We start from the raw sequence: 22,670 nt of genomic DNA on the forward strand, positions 1-22,670 counted from the left end.
GTTTTTAAACATTAGTTGCAGGCGATAACTTTATCCTAAACATTTAAACATAGCGCCGATTGTAATAAGTGGCGAAATCTGAAAGCTCTGTTCAGGAGTCCGTACACCACCAATCGATGTAGTGGCAAAACCCTCGAACTGTTCGCCAAATTACCTACAGTCGATTTTGTCAAACAGTTTTTTTAACAGTTTTACCATTATTCGACTTGGTGCTTTACGAACCCCTGAACCGAGTTTCAAGATTTCACCAGAAGTGGAGCCACTTGTCACAAATATGTGGTCAATTAGATACATATTATATTGACACGCGAAATAATATCCCAGTGGAATATCAATAAAACGGGAATAAAGAAAAGATGTACTTTTAACGTATGTCTTACAATATCTCAAACATTAGTAAATCAATATCATTTTCAAGTAAAAGGATGTACAATAAAATCCAATAGCAACAAACATAAAATACATAAAACTTCTGTAAAGCACCATCTGTACTCGATATTTATAATAAGAAATACATTGATTTTACGTGATGTAAACGATGGAAAGTCTCCTCAAAATATTTTGTTAACGTAACTTATCGTCGACTTTATTTACATATTAAATGTAATCCATAAAAAGATGTAACACTCAGAGTACACTAAGGCTTGCACAAGTCTGACGATTAATGTTTTTATTAAAGTTCGTGAAATATTAAATCTAAATACTTTTAATTACATCTGTAACGGCTTTAATCCATGTGGCAACCCCGTATGCACCTGCATCCACATTTTGCAGGTATTGGGATTGTTTCACATAACTAGCTCGTCCTACTCTGTAATGAAATACATGTAAACATTACATTTATTATAAACATTAAATTTTAATTGAAATGTTGAACGCGTTTATTATATGTATATACCTTGGTATCATATGTTTCGTTGCTTCGCATGTTTCCCATGCAGCAGTCTTTAATGCAGCGCAAATATCACTTGCTTTATCGTTTAATGTTTTTTCATAAGCCTCGCATACCGCACTGATCACATCAATCTAGAGAATCAAAAAATGTTCAAACATTTCCTTTGAGGGTAGTAGTTGCATTAGTACGTTGCTATTAAGATCATATAAATCTAGAAATTTTATGTTACTACGATGTAAATATGTATTTCATAAAAATTACATACCATAGACCTATCTCCTGGTTTCGCTTTACCATATTTTATTAAGCAACTTAACCCGCTTCGAATTGCTCTGGCCAAAATAAATGACCAGCTTTCTGCTTCTTGTGCCGATACCAATTCTGCTGCGAAACTGGTAAATAATAAACAATATAGAGCTCCAGACGTTCCACCCATTTGTTCTTCGGCTATACGTGCCAACTCCGAGAAAACTGACGAAGGATGCGAGAAAGAAAAGCTCTCTAACCTTTGTAAAATATCTGAAGAGAAACGTATTAAACAAATAATGATATGGTTTCATATAATGTTAAAAATATTTTAATCACACGTATTTATAAATAATTATTTTCGTAAAGCAACACAACGTTAAAAACGATTTAATGCTCATAATTTATTTATAAATTACGATTTATCGGTTGGTCACGTTTGTAACACCTTAAAAGTTTACAGAAAAATTGTAAGTCATTTTATAATATAAGCATTTATATTCGCGAGATGACAACAACGCTTTATCAATAGATACGTACCATTGGCGAGCCTTTTAAGCGTGGAACCACAATCGCCGTCGCCACATCCTCGGTCCAGATCGTTAATAACAGCTTCCTTTTCTATCAAGCTTTCACAAGCACATTTCAAACACTGTTTTAGCAAATACTGCTGATGTTCTTCGATTTTGATTCCTACTTGTTTGATATCTTGCAACACTTCCTCCCGCGTAGTTCTTTGTTTAGCTTCCGCTGGCACGCTGAAGACGCATCCTGGCCACTTTGGAGCATTGGTAGGACTATCGAGACAACTGAGGAACATGCTCCTAAAATCTTCAGGTAATTTCAAGAGAGTAATGTGGATTCCAGCGCTGTTCAATGATGTCATTAGGACGCCCGAGTATACACGTTCAAGCTTGATATTCATATTTCCTGCGTTAAAATGAAATAATTGGTTTGTTATTAATGAACGATAATTGCGTTTGGAAGAACATTATATAAAAGACATCTTATTTGTTTTGCAGAGGATCAATTGTATGTTCTATTTTGCAAGAAATATTCTACTTAGCACAAAGCAAATAATAATCGTTTTTATTAATAAAATATAAACATTAATATCTCGATGAAATACTATCTATCTACCACGTACCGAGTTGATTTCCCAAATCGTGGACAACAATCCCTTGTTCAAGCTGACTCATTGCTCCGAAATTATTAACAATCGCTGCAACGGAATCTCCGCTAACTAAAGACAATGCATCGCATAAATGTTTCAACATTAATGAGATCACGTCACTGCATGATCTAAGTTTCTTTTTTTCATAGCCAGCCTCCCCGTGAACTCCCATTCCACATTCTATTTCGTCTTCGGCAAGGTCGAACATCGGATGTTGACCTGTAATTTATATGTCTTCTCATTCATAAATCTACTCATACTCCAATTAGATATTGCAAAACAGGCAATCTGTTGAGAGATTAAACAAAATTTTGTATTCGAACACGAACCAGGAATAGCACACGCGGTCAACCCGACCGCATATGTGGCCATGTTTTTCAAAACATTCTGTGCGACATCATAAATTTTTGCCAGCGGGACTCCTCTTTCAGCCAGTTCACCTGCTATTTTGATGACGAACAATAATCCGGTTAATCCACGTTTACCGGCGACTCCTTGATCCTTGATCGGTATACTACAGTCATCATTTACAATGATCTCTGTCATCTAATATTTCAGTCATAAGATCGTTGAGAAATGTCATTGATTCAATTTTTAAATCATTAGTTTTGTTCTTACCTTCACGCCATTTTGTCTTGCTTTCTCAACCGCGATGCCGAAATTAAGGCAGTCGCCAGTGTAATTTGGAATGATTACTAAAATGCCAGCTAGGAGAATAATATGTATATGTATTTAGTATACATTATTTAGACTAGTATATTCTTCGTCTATTGCCGTTTGATAAATTACATTATTTATGCAAAATGAATCGATCTTATGAAACTTCAAAAATAAAATAGCACTCTTTTTCGCGGCTCCGTGAGTTCGTTAATTTTTTGAAAATACCTGTAATATTTTAAACTGTTGATACTTGCATTTTACAGAATTGTTTAGATTGTCGTGAAAAGTTCCGTAACGAAGTGGTTTGATAAACCAGTTTAGGTACAGACTCATTTTCTGCTTAATCCTAGCTCGCATAAATTAATCTCTGAAGAACTGTATTTTAGTACATGTTCTATTCTTCCTTTACCTTGACTATGTTCGGAGAGACGTTTAATGCAATAGGAAATGTGCTGCGATGGCGGCGCCGCAAATATGGAGCCTGCTACCGATGCGGTTAACATTCCATTCCCAACGAAGCCTAAAATCGGATGAAAATAATGAATCCATACAGCTTTGGCACAATACGATATTTCTTCGATACGAATGCTTACACCAGCGCTATAATTTAACGATATAATTGCTAAAAGTTTTAGCAAAGATAGCTATTATCTCACAATTATCAGCGAAGAATAGCGTTGTTCCGTTACTTTTTCAAATATCAACTTTTCGTACAAAATCAAACGATTGAATTCACATAATTAGCGCAAATTGTAACGCAACCGATTCGTTGTTCAAAAAAAGTTTCCATTTGTTCGAATTTACATCAGGTTTTCTAATAATCTTCATTTATGTAACTGTTTATTTATTGGACATGTTATCGTTATCTTGCTTATAAAGGTCAGTTGTCCGATAGTTCACTAATCCCGTGTTTAACAGGAAATGATATGTCGAAATATTATTAAAATCAAAAAAAGTCTTTCGCAAAGCGTAGTTACCTGCTGCGAAGGGTTCGTGCCCGCTTCCACCACCGCACATCAGTGACACTTTATCCTTTCTGTTTTCCAACTAAATTATGGCAACACAGTTTAGTAAACTTGTACTTGAATGAACGTAAAAAGAAATAGGCGTAGTATGAATATTTATTCAGTCGATATAATCCAATCGCTATACATACATTTGGCAACAAGAAGACTTTATGCGACTGATCGTAATCGAGTTGTGGATACGCATACGAAAAACCAGATAATGTCTCTGTAACTGCATCATTGAGCGAATTAATCAAGCTTTTCATGACACTGAATTGAATTCCAGCAGCACTTGAACGACGGTCCGCGGGAGCGTGATGCGACGCACTGGGACCAGGGAGGATTTCATTTGAGAAGAGACCAAATGCTAATCTTCGTTTGAAGGTTACAAGTTATCACACACTTATGTAAGACTTTATTATGCATTCGTTTGACCGTGTTAGAATAACACTCGATCATGTCAAGCGCAACCACTAGTCAGTCGGGAAACGATGACCAGCTGATCCGTGACATGAAAGCGCACAACTAAGATACGAGAGTACATCATCGTCCGTGCGATAATTATACGGGACTTTATACTTTATTTGTTTATGTAGCTGTACAATATTTATGTTTTACATTTCACGTTTTATAATTGGGCATATCTAAAGAGGCGTGACTTTAAACGAAAGATAAGATAAAAGCAGAGGATAAATTCTTTTATAACAATTCTTTATTGGAAATATTGAAATTAATTTAGTTGATAGGAGTAGTGTTGTTGTATTTGGAAAATCTATAGAGACTCTTTATACCAGAAATAATTTAAAACGTGATTTTATTAAGAGTTATTTACAAAAGTAATAAATATAAATAAAGTATTTTGTAAACTTTATTACGCATTCCTTACAGATCCTTTCACAATTTTTATATCGTCCACGGGTCTGTCATTCTTATCTGTTTCGACTAAACCGATTCTCTTTACTATCGTCATCCCAGTATGGATTCTACCTATTATAAAAGAAACCAAATTAATAATAATTTATTAAATGTTATTGATCTCCAACATATTAATTGCCGTTATACAATATATGCTGCAATGTAATTGTAGTGAAAGGTAATAACATATGTAAAACGTACCGAAAATTGTGTGTTTTCCATCTAACCACTGTGTAGGCGCTAATGTAATAAAAAATTGTGATCCATTTGTATCTGGTCCAGAATTAGCCATAGATACTATTCCAGCACCTGAGATAATATTATATGTTAATATGTAATTTATTTCCAGAATGAACGCTTAAAATAGTAAAAGAAGCAATTGTTTACGATAAATACCAGTGTGTTTTAAATCATCATGTATTTCGTCATCGAAACATTCACCGTAGATAGATACACCTCCTTTCCCCGTTCCCGTGGGATCCCCACCTGAAATAAAAAATTTTATAAAAAAACAAATAGGTCTTAATTTTTTAAGAAAATAATATAATAATAAAAAATAAGTATATAACGTTTGTACATTCTAAACGGAATTTTTAACGTAAACAAATAAACAAATAAATACGAGAGCGAATAAAAAATTAACAGCATTGCAACAATGATCTTTTTATAGATATAAATATTAAATTTTTTAAATTATTTTCACTAACTTAAAGCATTTTCAACATTTGTCACATTAACACTTTATCGACCGCTAGCTTTTAGCTATCGACGGCTTTCGTACAATGGGTTCTTGTTGTTGTTTTTATAATTACGCGGCGTCAACGTCGTTGATTATTTGCCGCCCGTACAGTGGGATTTATTGTTTTTGCAGTAGCTGTATACTAACACCTCTATATCTTTATCAATTATATATTTTTTACTGTTTCTAATGGATGAAAACCGTGCAAATAAAGAGTTTTGCTTAGATAATTTGTCAGACTATAGCAGTTATTCAGAAAGTGACAGTGATGGTAATAGCAATGATTCTTGTATAAACACTCGAAAGCCGCGGAAATTATTGCCATTGCAATATAACAATTCATGAAAGTGATAATGATGACACCGCTGAAGTAAACATCGATACATGGTCAACAAATGACAAATAAATTATTTTGAAACCTTTTGAAAGCAGCCCAGGTATAAAAATTCTACCAAAATCTGAAGAAAGTGTAATGGACATTGTGAATTTATTTATTGGAGATGACCTTTTAGAATATTTGGTTAAAGAATCGAACAGATATCGCTATCAAGTAATCAATAAATATAAAAATATCTCAAGGACGAAGAAATGGGTAGATATTACCTTGACAGAAATGAAAAACTTTTTAGGACTAATTGTTCTAATAGAGCAAGTAAAAAAAAGAGAGACTTCACGATTACTGGTCAACTGAGCCAAGCATCGAAATTCCGTTGTTTTCTAAAGTAATGAGCAGAAGCAGATTTATGCAGATACTGCAGACCTGGCACTTTTGTAATAATGAAGATATACCTGCAAATTCAACCAGACTTGTAAAAGTTCAGCCAATTATAAACTATTTAAAGAATAGATTTATTCATGTATATAAACCTCGTCAACAATTATCATTAGATGAATGTATTATTCCATGGCGGGGAAGACTATCATTCAGAACCTACAATCCTGCGAAAATTGTAAAGTATGGCATACTTGTGAGAGCAGTCTGTGAAGCTCACACAGGATACATCTGTAATTTTCAAGTGTATGCTTGCCAAGGAATGAAATTGGAAAACACTATTCTAGAAATTATTGATCCATATAAAAATATTTGGCATCACATTTATCAGGACAATTATTATAACAGTGCCCATATGGCTGAAGTTCTCTTGCAAAATAGAGTATGGATATGTGGGACCATTCGGAAAAATAGAGGTTTTCCTCAATGTCTTCAAAAAATAACCCTTTCAAATGGTGAAGCTATATTTTGTAGAAAACACAATAGTCTGTTACAAATATGGAATAACAGTAAACGAAATGTAAACATGATATCCACGATACATTCATTGCAAATAATGGAATCCAGAAGTGTAAATAGAAGATCACATATATCAATTCAAAAGCCTGAGTCGATAATTGATTACAACAAGTATATGAAAAGGGTAGATCACGCAGTTCAATATCTGTCATATTACTCTATTTTTAGAAAAACTAAGAAAACCAAACGATTTGTAATGTTTTTAATCAATTCTGCGCTTTTTAATTCGTTTAAAACATACACAACATTGAATGGAAAGAAGATGATATGTAAGAAATTCTTACACAAAGCAGCAATTTCGTGGATATCCGATTCATTGTCAACAAATTTTCAAAGTGACAACACAGCAGACTCAACTAACAAATCAAATACTTCAGAGCCTACAAGAAGAGCACCAAGATCAGATCATCCAGAAAGATTATCATGCATAAAGAAGCATAAACTTATAAGAATAGTGTCAAGTGGTAAAAGCAAAACATCCCAAAAACAATGTAGAGTATGTGTATTGAAAAAAATAAGAAGTCAAACATGTTTTGTATGTAAATTTTGTAATATTACGTTAAAAATTAAAAAATTGAACTACTATTACCTTGTATTTATTTTATGAATGTTAGTTTATAAGGCCCTTTATTATATAAAATAAATGCAAACTAAAGTATAAATATCAATGAAATTACATTCCTTTAAAACAAAAGGAATAAGCGCAACCCAATGAATAGCGAAAATTTAGCCGGTACTGGGAGTAAATGCGCGCGCGACGAAGCCGGTACCTTAGTGAGAGGCAGCTTCAACTACGACCGGTCGATAAAGTATTAAAATAAAAAAAGTCAAAAATTTATCTGCATTTCTTTATAACATTTTTCAAGAAACTATAATTAAATAATTTAAAATTTTGTAATTTCTATGAATATGTTTAATGATAATACCTTGTATCATGAAATCTCTAATAACTCTATGAAATTTCGTCCCATTGTAATATCCACGTCGTGTGAGTTCAGCGAAATTTCTACATGTAATTGGAACATGTTTCCAATAAAGTTCAATGACTACCTCGCCCATGCTGGAAAAAGTATTAATAATTAAATATTTTGACATTAAATGACATATGAAATCAAAGCAAATATTTAAAATTCTCAAGAATTTTCAAAAGGAATTATCGGATCTAAAGAAATCGATTAATTACTAATTCAAGTATTTCGAAATCTGGAGAAAGTGAAACATCGAGGAAACATAATCATTACGTTTATAGAAACATTTTTTATCAACTTACGTTGTTTCAAGGGCTACAAAAGGTGGTTGCCAATGTTTATCAGGAATTCCCGATATGTTCGCAAGAGCCATTATTTAAACAATTCTGCGATTCTTCTTGCGCTTTTATTTTACGTCACCTAATAGAGAACGATAATACGTTAATAGAATGAAATTATTAGTGCAAAAGTATCGATTATCGTAAAAAATCGATTTTTTTTCAATATTACGCAAAATCTTTAAACATGGTGGTTTTATTAATTTATGGAGTAGAAAATGGAGTAGAAAAATAATAATTGTAGAAATTCATGAATAAAGCACTAATGTTTACTACAAAATGTAGGTTAGTAAAGTAAACTATATTATTAAACCTTGTATTAAAATATTTGCCATAAAAACTGTTGTTTTTGTTATTACAAAATACAAATATTGATAATTACAATAATATAATTTCTTTCTAATATATTACAAATACAAGTATACAGTCTTATAACTTTTGTTGAGTGAGGTTATGTAGCAACAAAAACTAAATTAAAATAATGTAACTATTATATGATTATTATACCGTATACAATTTTCTAATAAATGCAGCATACCTTGTCATACAAATTATTTTGCTAAACACAATGAACAATACAATTGTATGTTGTACGTTTTTCTTGATAACATGCAACTTATTGAACTCTACACATTAGACGCGCTCCTGCGTTTTAACCGCTGAAATTTAAACAGAATGCAACGTATGTACTGTACATAAATACAAATATAAACACTGTCTCAAATATATTTCCTAAAAAAGTTGTAATACATATGTATATGTACAAACTATGTGTAATATTTAAACATCCCGGGCTGTTCGTCAAATCATAAAACTTCCGTAGTTTCACATTGTAAACAAATCTGTGAGAAAGGTAAGTCATTTTTTATTTTTAAGAATTAATGTACGTTTTTAATGTATATTATTTTGTATAAAATCTTCTAACAGTGTCGGTAATGAATTTACATAATCAATATCAATAAAATAATATGAGAAAAATGAATAAATATATAGATAACCTATACTAGTTTATAATGTGCATTTTTGCAAAATTTATATTATATGTATTATATTTTATTAGTATATATTATAGATTAAAATGTATTATCTTTACATATTTAGAATTATTGCACGAAACAGCTAAATATGCCTCCAAAGAAAAATCAAAATTCTTCAAAGGGGAATAAATCTAAAACATCAGAAAGCAGCAATTCGAAGGAAGAAAAAAAAGGAGGAACTGCAGTAAAAGTACGTATGTATTCGTATAATTTTTTTATAATGACATGAACATTTTAGTTTGAACAAATTTTAAAATCAGTCTAAATCAAACATTTCTTTTATTATTTACTGTATGCTTCTTCTTCTTAGTTTATAGACAACTTAATTCATTCTCCTTCTAATATATTTCTTTCGTTACAAAGGTCAGACACATATTATGTGAAAAACAGTCAAAAATTTTAGAAGCTTTGGAGAAATTAAAAGCAGGACAAAAGTTTAACGAAGTTGCTGCTACATATAGTGAGGATAAAGCACGATCTGGGGTAAATATATTAAATGCATAATAGTCTTTTCTATGAACTATATTTATGCAAATATTATATTTACTACATGCCACATTTGATTTGTAATTACTGCATAACTTCTAATTATAAAAATTCGTTTGATAATAAATATATACAGTATTTTTAATAATACTTTTAGGGAGACCTTGGCTGGATGACAAGAGGTTCAATGGTCGGTCCATTTCAAGAAGCTGCATTTGCTCTACCTATTTCCTCACTCGGTTCTCCAATTTATACAGATCCACCAGTCAAAACGAAATTTGGTTATCACATAATAATGGTGGAAGGTAAAAAATAGATAGTTCTAACTATTCATGATTTCAAGTAAATATTAATTATACTATGAAAGTCATCATTTTTAAATAATAAGACCCATGCTTGTATATATTTGTCTATAAGTATATACAACACATTTTATATGTTTCTTATCCTCTATAATTTAATAATTACGAAGGCATAAATATCCATTCGTTTTCTAAAATAATCAAATAATCAAGGTAAGATGTAAATAACTACAACATAAATTTGTATAAATATTCTTTATTTAGTATCATTTACAATAAAGATTTTTACAAGATTGTAATGATATAAATATTTTAAATTCTAAGAATCTTACAACCAATATAAATAAAATATAGCTAATATTTTACACTGATGCAATACAATGGCAAATGACTCTTTACATAGGATAATAGAGGGAAGAAGACACATGCAAACAGAAATCACCCATAAAAAAATACCTATTAAAACATCTAAATGCAAAGAAAGAAATAGATAGGAAAAGCAAAAGTAAATGCAAGAATTTGTAGCATTGTTTGAAAAGAATACGAAAAGACATGCAAAAAGCAGCATTATTACAATAATGCAATATTTGCAGAGTGGTAAAATGAAGACAAATGAATGTTGATTATCAGAAGTTTCTAAACTGTAACGGTTATGAAATAAATATGCTATTGCATCTTTCTTAACAGTTACTAAGGAAGAAACTTCCCAAGAACTTCACTGTACAGAGAACTATACTACTATTTTCGATAGTATAATTGTTAAAAATCTTTGTAAAAATTGTTTCTCAAATAACATCAGTTATTCGATTTCTGCTAAAGTCATTGCAGCTGCTCTCTTTCGTGTGTGGTGCTCATTTTAGAGACGAATATTTGGATTGGTAAAATGAACGTATTTCAATAAAGAATCATTCTCCTCACAAACCCATGGTTTTTTGTGGTGGCAAGCAACGTCGTGCCAATTAACACCGTCATTATAAAACTGATTAAGTACGGCCAGACAATTTTCGGGTGCGCCTCCTTGCTGAATAGCTTCACGATTATCTGGTTGAGGTTTACCAATGCTGAAAAAGAGATAATTATTTCTCCAACTGAATTTAAAATATCAAAAACTTAGTGCATTATACAGTTAATAGTGTAGACTGTATATAATCTTGTTGAATCGCGGTAAAACATGTAATATTAATTTTACCCGCCACTCTCGGACCAATCGTTTTGAGATCTGTCACTAGTTGGTGCAAGCTTTTGTAATTCTGCAGTCCAAAACCAGCCATTAACGTGAAGGGGTTGAAGGTCAGGTCTGTCACAGCCTTTGAAATCACAAAGACGACCTGATGTCCAAATATATTTTACCTTGTCTAAAAACGATAATAATTATTAATCCATCATATAGCTTGACCACTGAAATATAAGGAACATAAAGTGTTTTAATACTTTGAACAATTCGGCTCTTGATGAACTCATTTTCAGCAGAAGTTTCAAGAGAGACAAGATCCATACACCTTTGCCTACAGAAGTTTCTTCCTGCTAACCAATCTACTTCCTGTCCATTTGTTCTTGGATCGGCCCATGAGTAGTAATAACCCTTGCCATTAAATCGTTCGTGAATAATTCCTGAAATAAAAATAAGTTTATAAATATTTAAATTGAATTTACCACGAAATAAGAAAAAATAAGTTTGTTATTTATTTTTTTGGTATTTATCTTTCACAACCCTATTAATGAAACGTTTTTAAATTTTGAAATATCCTAGAATTATTTATAACATTCTCAATTTATTATAGATAATAAATAAGATTGTTATAATAATGAATTTATAGTATTATTTACAACTATTTTATTTGTCATAATCAACAATTTTGTGATCATTTGTAGATTTAAATGAGTAGTTATCAAGTTTATTTCTGTAAACACGGAAATTATAATTAAACAACTAAAAAAATACAAGCTTTCCAATAGTTCTGAAATTGAAATAAAGCACTGTATCATTTTCTAGTAAATGAACTGCCATTTCAAGTCCAATTTACCTCTTTGTAACAGTATTTACACAAGTGCTCCTTCTTCTTTGCCATTTAATAGAGAATAGCCTGATTCTATTCATATAATAGAACCGATGATTTGCGATCCCGATAATACCTTACTTTCCCCAAAACGATTAAATGTTTAAGCATGGTCTTCTATAATTTTTATTGACCATCATCTATCGCGATGAAGATTTTGTCTTCCAAGGTGAAAGTTACAAATTCAATGTCGCTTGTAGATTCAGATAGTACAGTCACGGCTCAAAGATTGACAACGCGCGGTGTATGTTAATTATACAAACTACTTTCCCAAAGAAAAAGAAAGAAAGTTTGTCACCGTTTGTATAGAGTATTTAGGGTGCCCCACCTAATACTGGAGAAGTCATTTTCACCAGAACTACTTTAAATATCGCCAAAATTGTCCTTCCCGTCACGTCGCTTGTCAGAGCCTTTATACGACTGATTTCTAAGAAATTGCATCTAATAACTATGAACCTACTAATTGTTGCTATTACATGAATTTTCTAGCTTGTATAGAACGAAAGTATGCGTTGATGTAATAGTCCAGCAGCTGATAAATGAGTATGTTACAGCTCGTTAGTTCTTTACATAATTAATACAATATTCCTACTGTAGCAGAAACATTATAGCAGTAGAACCACAATACTTCCTTATTTTTTCATATAATGAAAGAGATCAGTTTAATTGATCAAATTAAAAATATGTTATATTTGTTTGTTCGCACAAGATTAAAAGATTTTCATTCTTCCGGCAATCACAAGTAGATATTTATTTCTGCTTCTAATAATTGAAGAGGAATAATTTGTAAAATTTTAAAGAAAAATACTGTAAGTATCGTGCAACTTTTTTCAGTAAGAGCAAATATATTTTCCGAGCGCGAAAAGCGTAATAGATTAGATTCCATAAATTCGTAAAATTCTATGGAATGTATAACTTTATTATAACAAAATTCACTTTTCTTTTAATTCAGAGTAATTCCGCACGTTTTCCTAGAAGCGTACATGTATTTTTATGCGCTTAAATGATTTTTGTACTTACTTTGTGCACAAAGAGCAGGAATCGGCGGTTCCAAGATCCTCCCAGTAGATTGAAACTGTGCCGCCGATACGGCAACAAGTGTTCCCAGGATAATAAACCGCAACATATTTTCTTATTTTGATCTGAGCAAATAACATACACGTCAAACAATATTTTAAACAATTTCAATCAAAAATTTACCAGTAATGTAACTACGCAGAACATATTTAATGCAATTTAAAAATAACTATTTAAAAATTTTTCACACAATATTTTTAGATCTTTTCCCTACACAAAATTAAAAATCATTACTATTATAATGGTTATTTCAATGTAAATGTTTAAAATTTCTTCAATATCTTTGCTGGTATATTGTGCTTATATTGTTTCTTCAATTTATCATTGTGTTTCACAAACGAATATAATTTTGAGTTAAATCACGTTATTGATATAAAAAAAAGAATAAATTCCACATTGGAATCCTATAGATTTCGTAATATCAATTCGTCGATGCTCACCTAAAGACGTTCTCCAAAGAACTGAGCCGCTTTCTTCCGAAGCATCCCTATATATACATATGTATGTATATTACAACGGGGACATCGTGTCAATGCTTTTACGATAGTATAAGCATTTTCGAGGAACTCCCGAATAACTTCGTTTGCCCCTTGTTATTTGAACGATTTTCACCTTCTCTCTACATTTCATGGACCTCCGTCAGCATGAAAACTATTCTCATTAGGTGGTATGCCCCATAAAATTATTTCTTCTGTAATATGTGGGTCATTAAACTGTACAAAAAAGAATTGACGAGAGAATTTTAAAATCTAGTAAAAAGTGAAACTTGTAATATCTTGAATATTGAAAGCTTCACAAAATTAATAAGGAAATAATAATAAGAATATGTAATTAAATGATACTATTGTTGTATCTTGTACATAGGTTTTTATGTCGATAAATAATTTAAAGCACTGAAATTTCAGTTTTTATATCGAATTATTAATTTTGGAAATGGTCCAATATGCTATTAAAATTTCTCACTGTTCTATAATAACTAATTGTAGACGTTGTATTATTTATAGATGTATGAAGCAAATTATATACATTTTAGAAACTTTGTCTGCTTATTAATGTTTCCAAACAGGTATTAATACAATATTATTTTATTATCAACTTTTTCTTCAGAAATAAGATTGATGAAATGCATGATTCCAACGAAAGCTGAATATATTATGGGAACAAAATTATTTTCGAAGTTATCTTCACTTTCGTTTTAGTGTGTATGTTAGTAGGATTATTGCTTGATATTTGCATAATTAAAACACTGATTTGCATAAAAAACTCGTTAAGACTGACATGTACTCATAATCCTGTTAAATTATGTCTTAGAGAATTTCGGGAAAAAGTATACTTTCGCTTGAACATCCCTAGAGTCTAATCCCTGCTGAAAATTATATAACACACCATTCATATATAATTATAATAAATACACTAAAAATAACTTTATAGGACAGTTTAACGAGAGAACGCTTCACTGATGGAAAGACTTTAAACAGTTCACGAACGTGCGTGTATATATTTTTAAGTTTTAACATGTTCTAGAATAAAGCCGATACAAAAATTGATTATTTATTGTTCAATTCATTCATACTTCCAATACACTTTTACATTAGTAGTCGAGAACGTTTCATGTACCGTTAGACATAATAATTTTAAAAGGTGATGTAGGTGACCTGGAAACCCAAAAAGTAAACCGCGTCGATTGGTCGAACACGGCTTCATCGAATCATAAGCTTATTGACGGATTAATTTATAAACATTTATTAAAGATCATTATTCAAATATAGTTCAATTCTATTGAACTATTGTAGCGGAATATATCGGCTTATACATACAGACAGTTTGTATATTGTGCAGTAAATTTTAATAAAGTATGGCTAGAAATTAATTATTATAGATATATAAACATTCTGTTTTAGTATGCATCCCTTTACATTTTAAAATAATGCGGGATCAAATATTAAATTAATAAAGTAATAAGGGATAGACATATGTCACAAAATACACTATAATTTATTTCTTTATAAGAGATCTAATATGAATACCACAAATAAATTATTTATAATAATCCGAAAACACTTATATATTTTCTAATATATCCTAAGATATTAATAAATGGTGATTGTTTTCGGTTGCATACCTTATATACTACTTCAATGAATTGTATTTAATTTGTAAATTTTTACTAAAGTTGTTGTTACTTATTCCATGATTTACAATACACACGAGTTTATGCCAGATGTTTTCAAAATGACGAAATTTAATTTCTTGGGAGAGAAGAATGTAAAACATTCAGGGAATGGTGTTAGGAAAATAGGAAAGTTCTTTATTGTTATCATATAATGGTTTGGCCTAGAAGATACGATTACTAGTCGAGGGAAAGTGTTCGTGAAATAAATGCAACCACAACATCACAGCATAATTTCTGTACTTGGCCCCAAATAAACTAATTTCTCAAATTACACGCTACTGTAGTATTCACTAAAGAAAACAGAGAAGCGTCCGTGTGATTTAATTTAATCTTCTACGACAATAAATATTCAATACTGTACTGAAACCATTAAAAAAATAATTGCAAAAGGAAAACAAGGTAGAAACAAATATTTATTAATACTTCCAGCGTGTAACCTAAAGAAATTAAGTTTTTTTATATCAGTTCAAATTATTTAAGATCTATGATTACAGTTTTTTATATTATTACCAGCGACGGTAACAATAAAAAAAAGTTAGAAAAAGTTGTATTACACAAGTATTAATAATTTGCATCATGTGCCCCAAGTAAAACTCGTATATTAATATAAACATCAGTCATGAAAACTAAAATTGATACCCAAACCGCGGCTGTTTGAGTTTCGAAATTACGTGGAACGTAAAGGTTTTGGTTAAATAAAGCGAATATTCGACAGGAAAAATCGAGAAAGTAAATATAAAAGTGAAAGAGAAGAGCAAATAGCTTTCGTTGACAGTTCGAAACGAAACGAAGGTTGCACCATAGTGACACCCTTTTACTAATTGAAACATGCCTTCCACCACGTACGTATTTTATAACCGCCAGGATCCATAATATTCATTTTTCAAATTTATGTTCACCCTTATCTTTAGCAACTTAAATGGGTTAAATAATTTTTAACCCATTTAATGCTTTAATAATAAATGGGTGTAATACATATTGGAATGAGAATATTATAACCTTGTATTTGCTTGAATACACTCCTAAAGTACACATAATTATGTTCCAAATTCGAAACTAACCGCGAAACAAAGTTTACTACTAGTAACGTCGGTAAGTATACTCAAGGGACCATTCCTGTGAACACTTCAGTGCGAACACAGTTGATAAATTGAGCACTCTCTACTACTGTGACTCAAGAGTAACAAATTCACAGCTGTTTTCTATAAATACCTTTACTTACAAATAAATATCAATTATTTTTGAAAATTGTACATATTAATAATTGCACTACAAAATCACCATAAATGTCTGTATAGTTTCTGATCTCAATTTTTGTTGTGAAGCGCATTTAAATGTTTCATTATTAAAACATTACACGAAATTGTATCTCTAAGTATATGAAAAAATATGTAAAATTATATATGATTGAATTATATTATATATATATAATTATACAAGTACCATGTGTCTATACATATGTATGAGTATTTAACTATATACTGATCAGCATCAAAGAAAAAATTGTTCTTTTGTCAAGTACCTTCTTGTTACTAAGAAAATTTACTTTAAAATGAATTTGAACAAAACACGTGTAGCCTGTGACAAATTACTGTTGTTATAATCTGCTATCATTCACGTTTAGTAATTTTATTTCTACGCTCGTGTCGCCACCTGAAAACCCGAATGGCGTTTCAACTGTGCATGTTTGTGTGAATACACAGATGTACATATGCACTTACATACGTAGTAGAACAGAGTAACAGTATACACTTTTCTAAACAAGCATAATGAAATAAATGAGTGCTTTTATTCAGATATGACATAATGGGAAGTCCAGCGCTAATTATTTCCTAAGAATCTAGCATCATTATCGACATATGTATTAAGACAAAACGATCCATTAATATAACATTTTCTATGTGCACTGAAAAGCAGTTTATATTTTTATTGTGCAAAGAAACAACATGTCCGCTATCTTGTTTGGCGTCCGAATCAATTTTTTATTTATCACATATCGCAGTGTAAATGTGAGATGATGCGATCAAACTTTCAATTTTTGTGACAATGTACTGTACCGTGATACATATCCTCAGATTTTATATGTGAACAATGACGGAGCCGGAACTTTGCCGGCTCTGCGCCGAGACCAAAGAAAATTTTATTGGAATTTATGATGCCGAGGGACAAAAATTAGCTATAGAAGCTAAAATAACCAAGTGTTTGCAAATTCAGGTGAACATGCATATTCTTTAATAGCTTCTTTCAAATAATATAGATTTAGAGTTGCAAAAAATTCTGTCTGTCATTCTCATTTTCATTAATTATAATTTCTCGATTTTAAATAGACAGTGAATCTGTCTTTTAGTATTAATTTATTATATATATATATATACATATTCTACTTCGTCACAGACATGTCACTTTTAAGTTAATGTTTTCACAGGTATTGATAACTGATGGATTACCGCTTACAGTTTGCATTGACTGTTGTATATTATTAAATCAGTGCAGTGAGTTTTTTGAGAAAACCAACCAGGCACAAACATCTCTCAGGCAATTACTCATAAATACTAAGTCTGAACCACAGTCATTAGAAACAAACCTAGATTACATTCAAAAATCAGTTGCATTTCCGAAAGAGGAAGAAGCTGGAGACGCTGTCACAGAATGTCAGCTGTCGAATAATTATATTCATGAGTCTAATGTCTCACATAACTATTTCATTGAGGAAACTAAAAGTATTAGCCAAAAAAAGTATGAGGTTAAGGAATCAGAAAACAATGCAAAAGAAAAAAAATGTAAAATACAGATGAAAAAAACATCACCTAAACAGACAAAAAAGAAGCTAAAACGGAAAAACCAGAATCAAAAATTGGACGATACAAATTTATATGTAAATTCTGACTTGGAAAAAGAACATACTAATATGAATGTAAAAACTAATATTAAGGTTCCAGATAATTATATGACAGGTAACAATATATTTATAATATATTTATAAAATCGATATAAAACTAATTACTGTAAATAGCTTTGTATTATGTACTATTACACATACTATTATTATGTCATTTTAATGTCCTTGTAAAAAAATGCTTAATAATTTATAAATTAAATCTTTTGATTTTGAAGCATGTAAATATGTTATTATTGATATAGGTACAGATTCGGATTTAGAGATCATTGAATCACATACAACAGAATCATTAAAGTTTGGACATAAAAGAGGTGACAATATGGATAGGTACCCTTGGCTTTGCACAGACTGTAATGATAAATTGCCAAGCTTAGAAGGATTAGAGGAACATCATGAAACTGTTCACAATCAACAAGCAAAGTACATGTGTGTTTTATGCTGTAAAGTTTATGATAAATATTATGGTTTCCTTACTCATGTCAAACGACATAAAAATAAAGCAAAATTCAGGTAAATATAATCTTTTAATTAAAATGTGTGACTACTTATTATTTCGTATAGCTTGTTAACATACAATACATTTTCATATATAATATATACGGTGCACATGTATATACGCATGTATGTATGTATATATGTATGTATATGTATATATACTTAGTTGCGAAGATTGTGGGAAATCATTTGTACATAAAAAAGTATTAGATTCTCACAAAGCAATTCATAGTGAAGAACGGCCTCATGTATGTCAAACTTGTGGAAAGGCATTTAGACAACAAAATGCTTTGTACAACCATAGTCGATGCCATTTACCTGATACAATGAAGAATAGATTTCCATGTGATCAATGTGACAAAAGGTAACTTAAATTAATAATCTTCTTTTTCTTTATCATAATGTAAATATATACGAATTTTTACATAATGTTTTTTAAATATATACAAATAATAGAGAAACTTTTCCAGATTTTCAACAAAACCAAATTTAGTTACGCATAAACGTATACATTCTGGAGTTAGGAATTTTACATGTGATCAATGTGGTAAAAGTTTTATTCAAAAAGGAAATTTGGAAGCACATTTTTTAACTCATTCTGCAGATAAGCCTTACAGCTGTACTCAATGTTCAAAAGCGTATGCTTATATTTTTAAATAAGACATGTGGTCAGCATATTTTTCATGCAAATAAAGTAAAATGTTAAATATGATTTGTAGCTTTAAAACTCCGTTACAATTGAAGAAACATGAAACAGTTCATACTGGAGCAAAGCCGCATCAGTGCGCTGTATGTGGAAGAACTTTTCGAGAAAAAGGTACACTAAGAGAGCATCACAGAATACATACTGGAGCAATGCCATTTACATGCGAATTTTGTGGAAAATGTTTTCGCTTCAAAGGCATACTAACTGTGAGTTAATTAAATATTTTGGCTCATATACGTACTTGAAAAATTAATGATATATAACTAATAAGTTCATTTAATTTTAGACTCATAGGAGACAGCATACTGGTGAACGTCCATATAGTTGCCTTGAATGTCAACATCATTTTACAAATTGGCCAAACTATAATAAGCATATGAAACGTAGACATGGAATTAATACATCTCACACAAAACATTTATCACAATCTCAACAATCCCAACAACAATTACATCAACAGCAGCAACAGTCAGAGCAACCACAAACAGTCCAATCAAATACATCTGAAGATCATTTGTCTGCTATATCCCATTCAGAAACATCAACTGTCCAAGTAAGAAAACATTATTTTATCAAATATTCTATTTCTCGTGAGGTTCCCAATTTTCATCAATGAAGCATATTTAATTTTTTTAATGTTCATAGGTAATACAAACTGTATCACATGCAACAGCATCTCAACCAATTGTTGTACAAACTATTCCAACTACGGCAATCCAAAATTTTCAATCCGATGTAACTGTTACTGCACCAGATGCTGTATTTCGAGAAAGAAATGCAACATATTTTAATGCAGTGCCAGCTACACTGCAGAATTTTTTACCACCCAACTTACCATATAATTTTTATAATATATCTAATGTTACATACCGCGAATAATATAGTTCAACATGGAAAGGTTAATATTACGTTATACAAACCAGTTATAAGTAAATATAAAACCATCTATAATTATCTAAATATACTGCTATTTTGAATAGTTACACAAAATTTGTATATGAACATAATGAAATGGTAATATTTTACCAATTATTTAAATAATTTACCTTTAAAAGTATAAAAATTATATGAACATAGTTGTTTAATGTTAAACATTAACCGATTTCGTTGTAGATAATAAGTGTACAAATGTTTTAGCTACATCTTTCACTTTAATTATGATTATACTTTGAAAATAAATAGAAAATGCAATTCATGATCAAAATAATCCTGTTAGCTATACAATGGCATATAAAAGAATTTTGATTAAATACTTATACTGTCTTACTTTATTTAAAAAAATGTATCTAATAATTTCGGATGTTACATTGAATTATGTTTCTTATTATTTCTTTTGGTTTTCAAAATTTTTGTAAATTAAGCAAATTGTTCATTCTAGGTTTTGATTATATTAAAATCCTTGTTAAACAATTCACATTCTAACAAAACATATATATATTTTTTTTAAATTTAAATTATTGAATAATATTGAAAGCAGTACAGTAATGTAGTTCAGCAATGTGGAAATATATGAAAAGGTTTGTACTGTATGAATTGTCTTCTATTTATTTTTATTAGACAATAATTAAGTCGTAATAATATGACATATATTATTTTTCCAGTGAATCCTCCAAGGTTTAATTACAACTCTTAACAAAAATATGAATATGATATTTACATGTATTCTTCAATCATTTTGAACAATAATCATAATGTACACTGTAATTAAATTTATACAACTACTTAAATTTATTTTATTTTATTACTAAATAAATTAAGATACATTTACAACAGAATATATTATTTGGGTTTAGCAGATGCAACTTCCTTGATACATTTAAGTACATCATCAGACTGTAAATTTTGTAGTGAAACACACTGCTCTACACCGTATTCTGAAATATGTCATTCATATTAATAAATATATTAATACAGAAATTAATTACTAAATGACTTAAATTTATAGCTGTAAAGATTGATTTAAGCAGTTGCTATAATGTTGTGAAATATAAAATTGTATATATACTATATAATTTACCATATCTTGCGTATAGAAACGGTTCAGTTGAAGAACATTCTCTAATTAAAATAGGAAACTGTGGGTTATTTTTTTTAAGAGGTACATACTGTTGTTGGATAAAATCTCTGAAAAAATAGGTTAGGATTTGAAAATCATAGTTACTGATAATTATTATATCTTGTAATATATATTAATATATACTATTATTACCTAACACCTTGACTAGATTTAGATGTTTGACACAAAAGAATTCGTAACTCTTTTAAATACGGTCCAAGTTTAACAGCGGCCATCTTTTATTACCACACTGTATACATACACTGTGAAGTCTGAACTGCAAGTGCAGAATATTATTCCTACTCCTGCACATTTCGAGGTCGCAACTTTATTCGATAGCGAGGGTGTACATAGTAATTTTCTTGACTCTGATTTGTTGGCGAATTATTAGTGAGACAGTGCTGCCCCCACAGTTAAAGAAAAAGAGGGAAAACAGCGAGTGAGCAAGAGAGCATGAAATAAGTACAATTACATGTGGAACAAATCACACCGATGAACGATGCAGCTCTCACTTGATACCGTACTTGTGATCTTAGTTTTTTTCGCGCATTCATTCAGTTGCCGCGCCATCATAATAAAATCTATTGCCTCATATAATTCCTGAATCCGTATTTGGGAAGGATGTTTAATACACATTGGAATATGTTGAGCAATAAAATGTTTTATCGAAGGCGCAGAAAGTAGCAGTTATTAGATACCTAATTTAATATTAACTCTCCACTGTAACATTTAATATACATAACATCTATGTTAAGGTAGACCTTAGTTATACTTGATGAAAATTTGTTAGCGAGCATTTTTCGGGACAGTCCCGAAACTATGTCATTAGATGAAATAATTATGCGTGTAAAAGCTCAAATTGATCAGACAATAGGAAAATGTAACACATTAAATTTGAAAATTTATTCATTTTTGTAATTCATTTTTTGTCATTATAATTTATCATCAATAATACGCGATTCATTTTATAAGTATTTTAAAAGATTATCGTCAACGTTATCCAGTTGCCATCAAATTAACCTATCAATGTACATATTTTTCATTAAACTATGTTTTATTACATTAGGAAATTGTTTTCTATGTTACAATATAATTTGTAGTATATATTGCTTTTCCTCCTAATTTTTTGATAATACCTTATTACATTCC

The 22,670-nt window shown here is 30.4% G+C and overlaps 6 protein-coding genes across 8 annotated transcripts; 2 read left to right on the forward strand and 4 right to left on the reverse strand.

Annotated features, from left to right (window-relative positions):
* Positions 1–359: 359 nt before the first annotated feature.
* Positions 360–4,389, reverse strand: LOC144470950 (triokinase/FMN cyclase). Its single transcript, XM_078182560.1, has 10 exons — positions 4,132–4,389; positions 3,953–4,022; positions 3,385–3,495; positions 2,934–3,022; positions 2,645–2,861; positions 2,289–2,534; positions 1,682–2,071; positions 1,161–1,414; positions 899–1,026; positions 360–811 (listed from the first exon to the last, which is right to left on the reverse strand). Exons 1-10 carry the CDS (start codon positions 4,246–4,248, stop codon positions 697–699), a joined length of 1,737 nt encoding a protein of 578 aa, XP_078038686.1. The 5' UTR covers positions 4,249–4,389; the 3' UTR covers positions 360–696.
* Positions 4,390–4,760: 371 nt separating this feature from the next.
* Positions 4,761–8,907, reverse strand: Cypl (peptidyl-prolyl cis-trans isomerase-like 1 Cypl). The gene is made up of 6 exons (XM_078182562.1): positions 8,772–8,907; positions 8,198–8,315; positions 7,854–7,987; positions 5,294–5,383; positions 5,099–5,206; positions 4,761–4,969 (listed from the first exon to the last, which is right to left on the reverse strand). The coding sequence occupies exons 2-6, from the start codon at positions 8,266–8,268 to the stop codon at positions 4,854–4,856; spliced, it is 519 nt and encodes a 172-aa protein (XP_078038688.1). The 5' UTR covers positions 8,269–8,315; positions 8,772–8,907; the 3' UTR covers positions 4,761–4,853.
* A 51-nt stretch (positions 8,908–8,958) lies between these two features.
* On the forward strand, positions 8,959–10,306 carry LOC144470953 (peptidyl-prolyl cis-trans isomerase NIMA-interacting 4). The gene is made up of 4 exons (XM_078182563.1): positions 8,959–9,086; positions 9,335–9,460; positions 9,634–9,753; positions 9,914–10,306. The coding sequence occupies exons 2-4, from the start codon at positions 9,359–9,361 to the stop codon at positions 10,070–10,072; spliced, it is 381 nt and encodes a 126-aa protein (XP_078038689.1). The 5' UTR covers positions 8,959–9,086; positions 9,335–9,358; the 3' UTR covers positions 10,073–10,306.
* A 535-nt stretch (positions 10,307–10,841) lies between these two features.
* LOC144470951 (L-selectin) lies at positions 10,842–13,259 on the reverse strand. The gene is made up of 4 exons (XM_078182561.1): positions 13,136–13,259; positions 11,490–11,669; positions 11,248–11,413; positions 10,842–11,119 (listed from the first exon to the last, which is right to left on the reverse strand). The coding sequence occupies exons 1-4, from the start codon at positions 13,239–13,241 to the stop codon at positions 10,915–10,917; spliced, it is 657 nt and encodes a 218-aa protein (XP_078038687.1). The 5' UTR covers positions 13,242–13,259; the 3' UTR covers positions 10,842–10,914.
* A 3,817-nt stretch (positions 13,260–17,076) lies between these two features.
* On the forward strand, positions 17,077–21,196 carry LOC144471391 (uncharacterized). 3 transcript variants are annotated; one of them, XR_013494266.1, is made up of 9 exons: positions 17,077–17,579; positions 17,791–18,319; positions 18,507–18,774; positions 18,926–19,123; positions 19,230–19,397; positions 19,479–19,671; positions 19,752–20,018; positions 20,111–20,982; positions 21,067–21,196. XR_013494266.1 is itself a non-coding variant. In XM_078183376.1 (8 exons), exons 1-8 carry the CDS (start codon positions 17,457–17,459, stop codon positions 20,342–20,344), a joined length of 1,980 nt encoding a protein of 659 aa, XP_078039502.1. In that variant the 5' UTR covers positions 17,077–17,456; the 3' UTR covers positions 20,345–21,196. The 3 variants fall into 3 exon arrangements, 1 of the variants encoding a protein (XP_078039502.1); XR_013494267.1 differs by having other exon boundaries at positions 18,992–19,123; XM_078183376.1 differs by having other exon boundaries at positions 20,111–21,196.
* Positions 21,188–21,831, reverse strand: Nd-b8 (NADH dehydrogenase (ubiquinone) B8 subunit). The gene is made up of 3 exons (XM_078183377.1): positions 21,675–21,831; positions 21,483–21,589; positions 21,188–21,339 (listed from the first exon to the last, which is right to left on the reverse strand). The coding sequence occupies exons 1-3, from the start codon at positions 21,755–21,757 to the stop codon at positions 21,245–21,247; spliced, it is 285 nt and encodes a 94-aa protein (XP_078039503.1). The 5' UTR covers positions 21,758–21,831; the 3' UTR covers positions 21,188–21,244.
* Between the last annotated feature and the right edge of the window lie 839 nt (positions 21,832–22,670).

This window comes from Augochlora pura, chromosome 6 (genome assembly GCF_028453695.1).
Source record: "Augochlora pura isolate Apur16 chromosome 6, APUR_v2.2.1, whole genome shotgun sequence".
NCBI lineage: Eukaryota > Metazoa > Arthropoda > Insecta > Hymenoptera > Halictidae > Augochlora > Augochlora pura.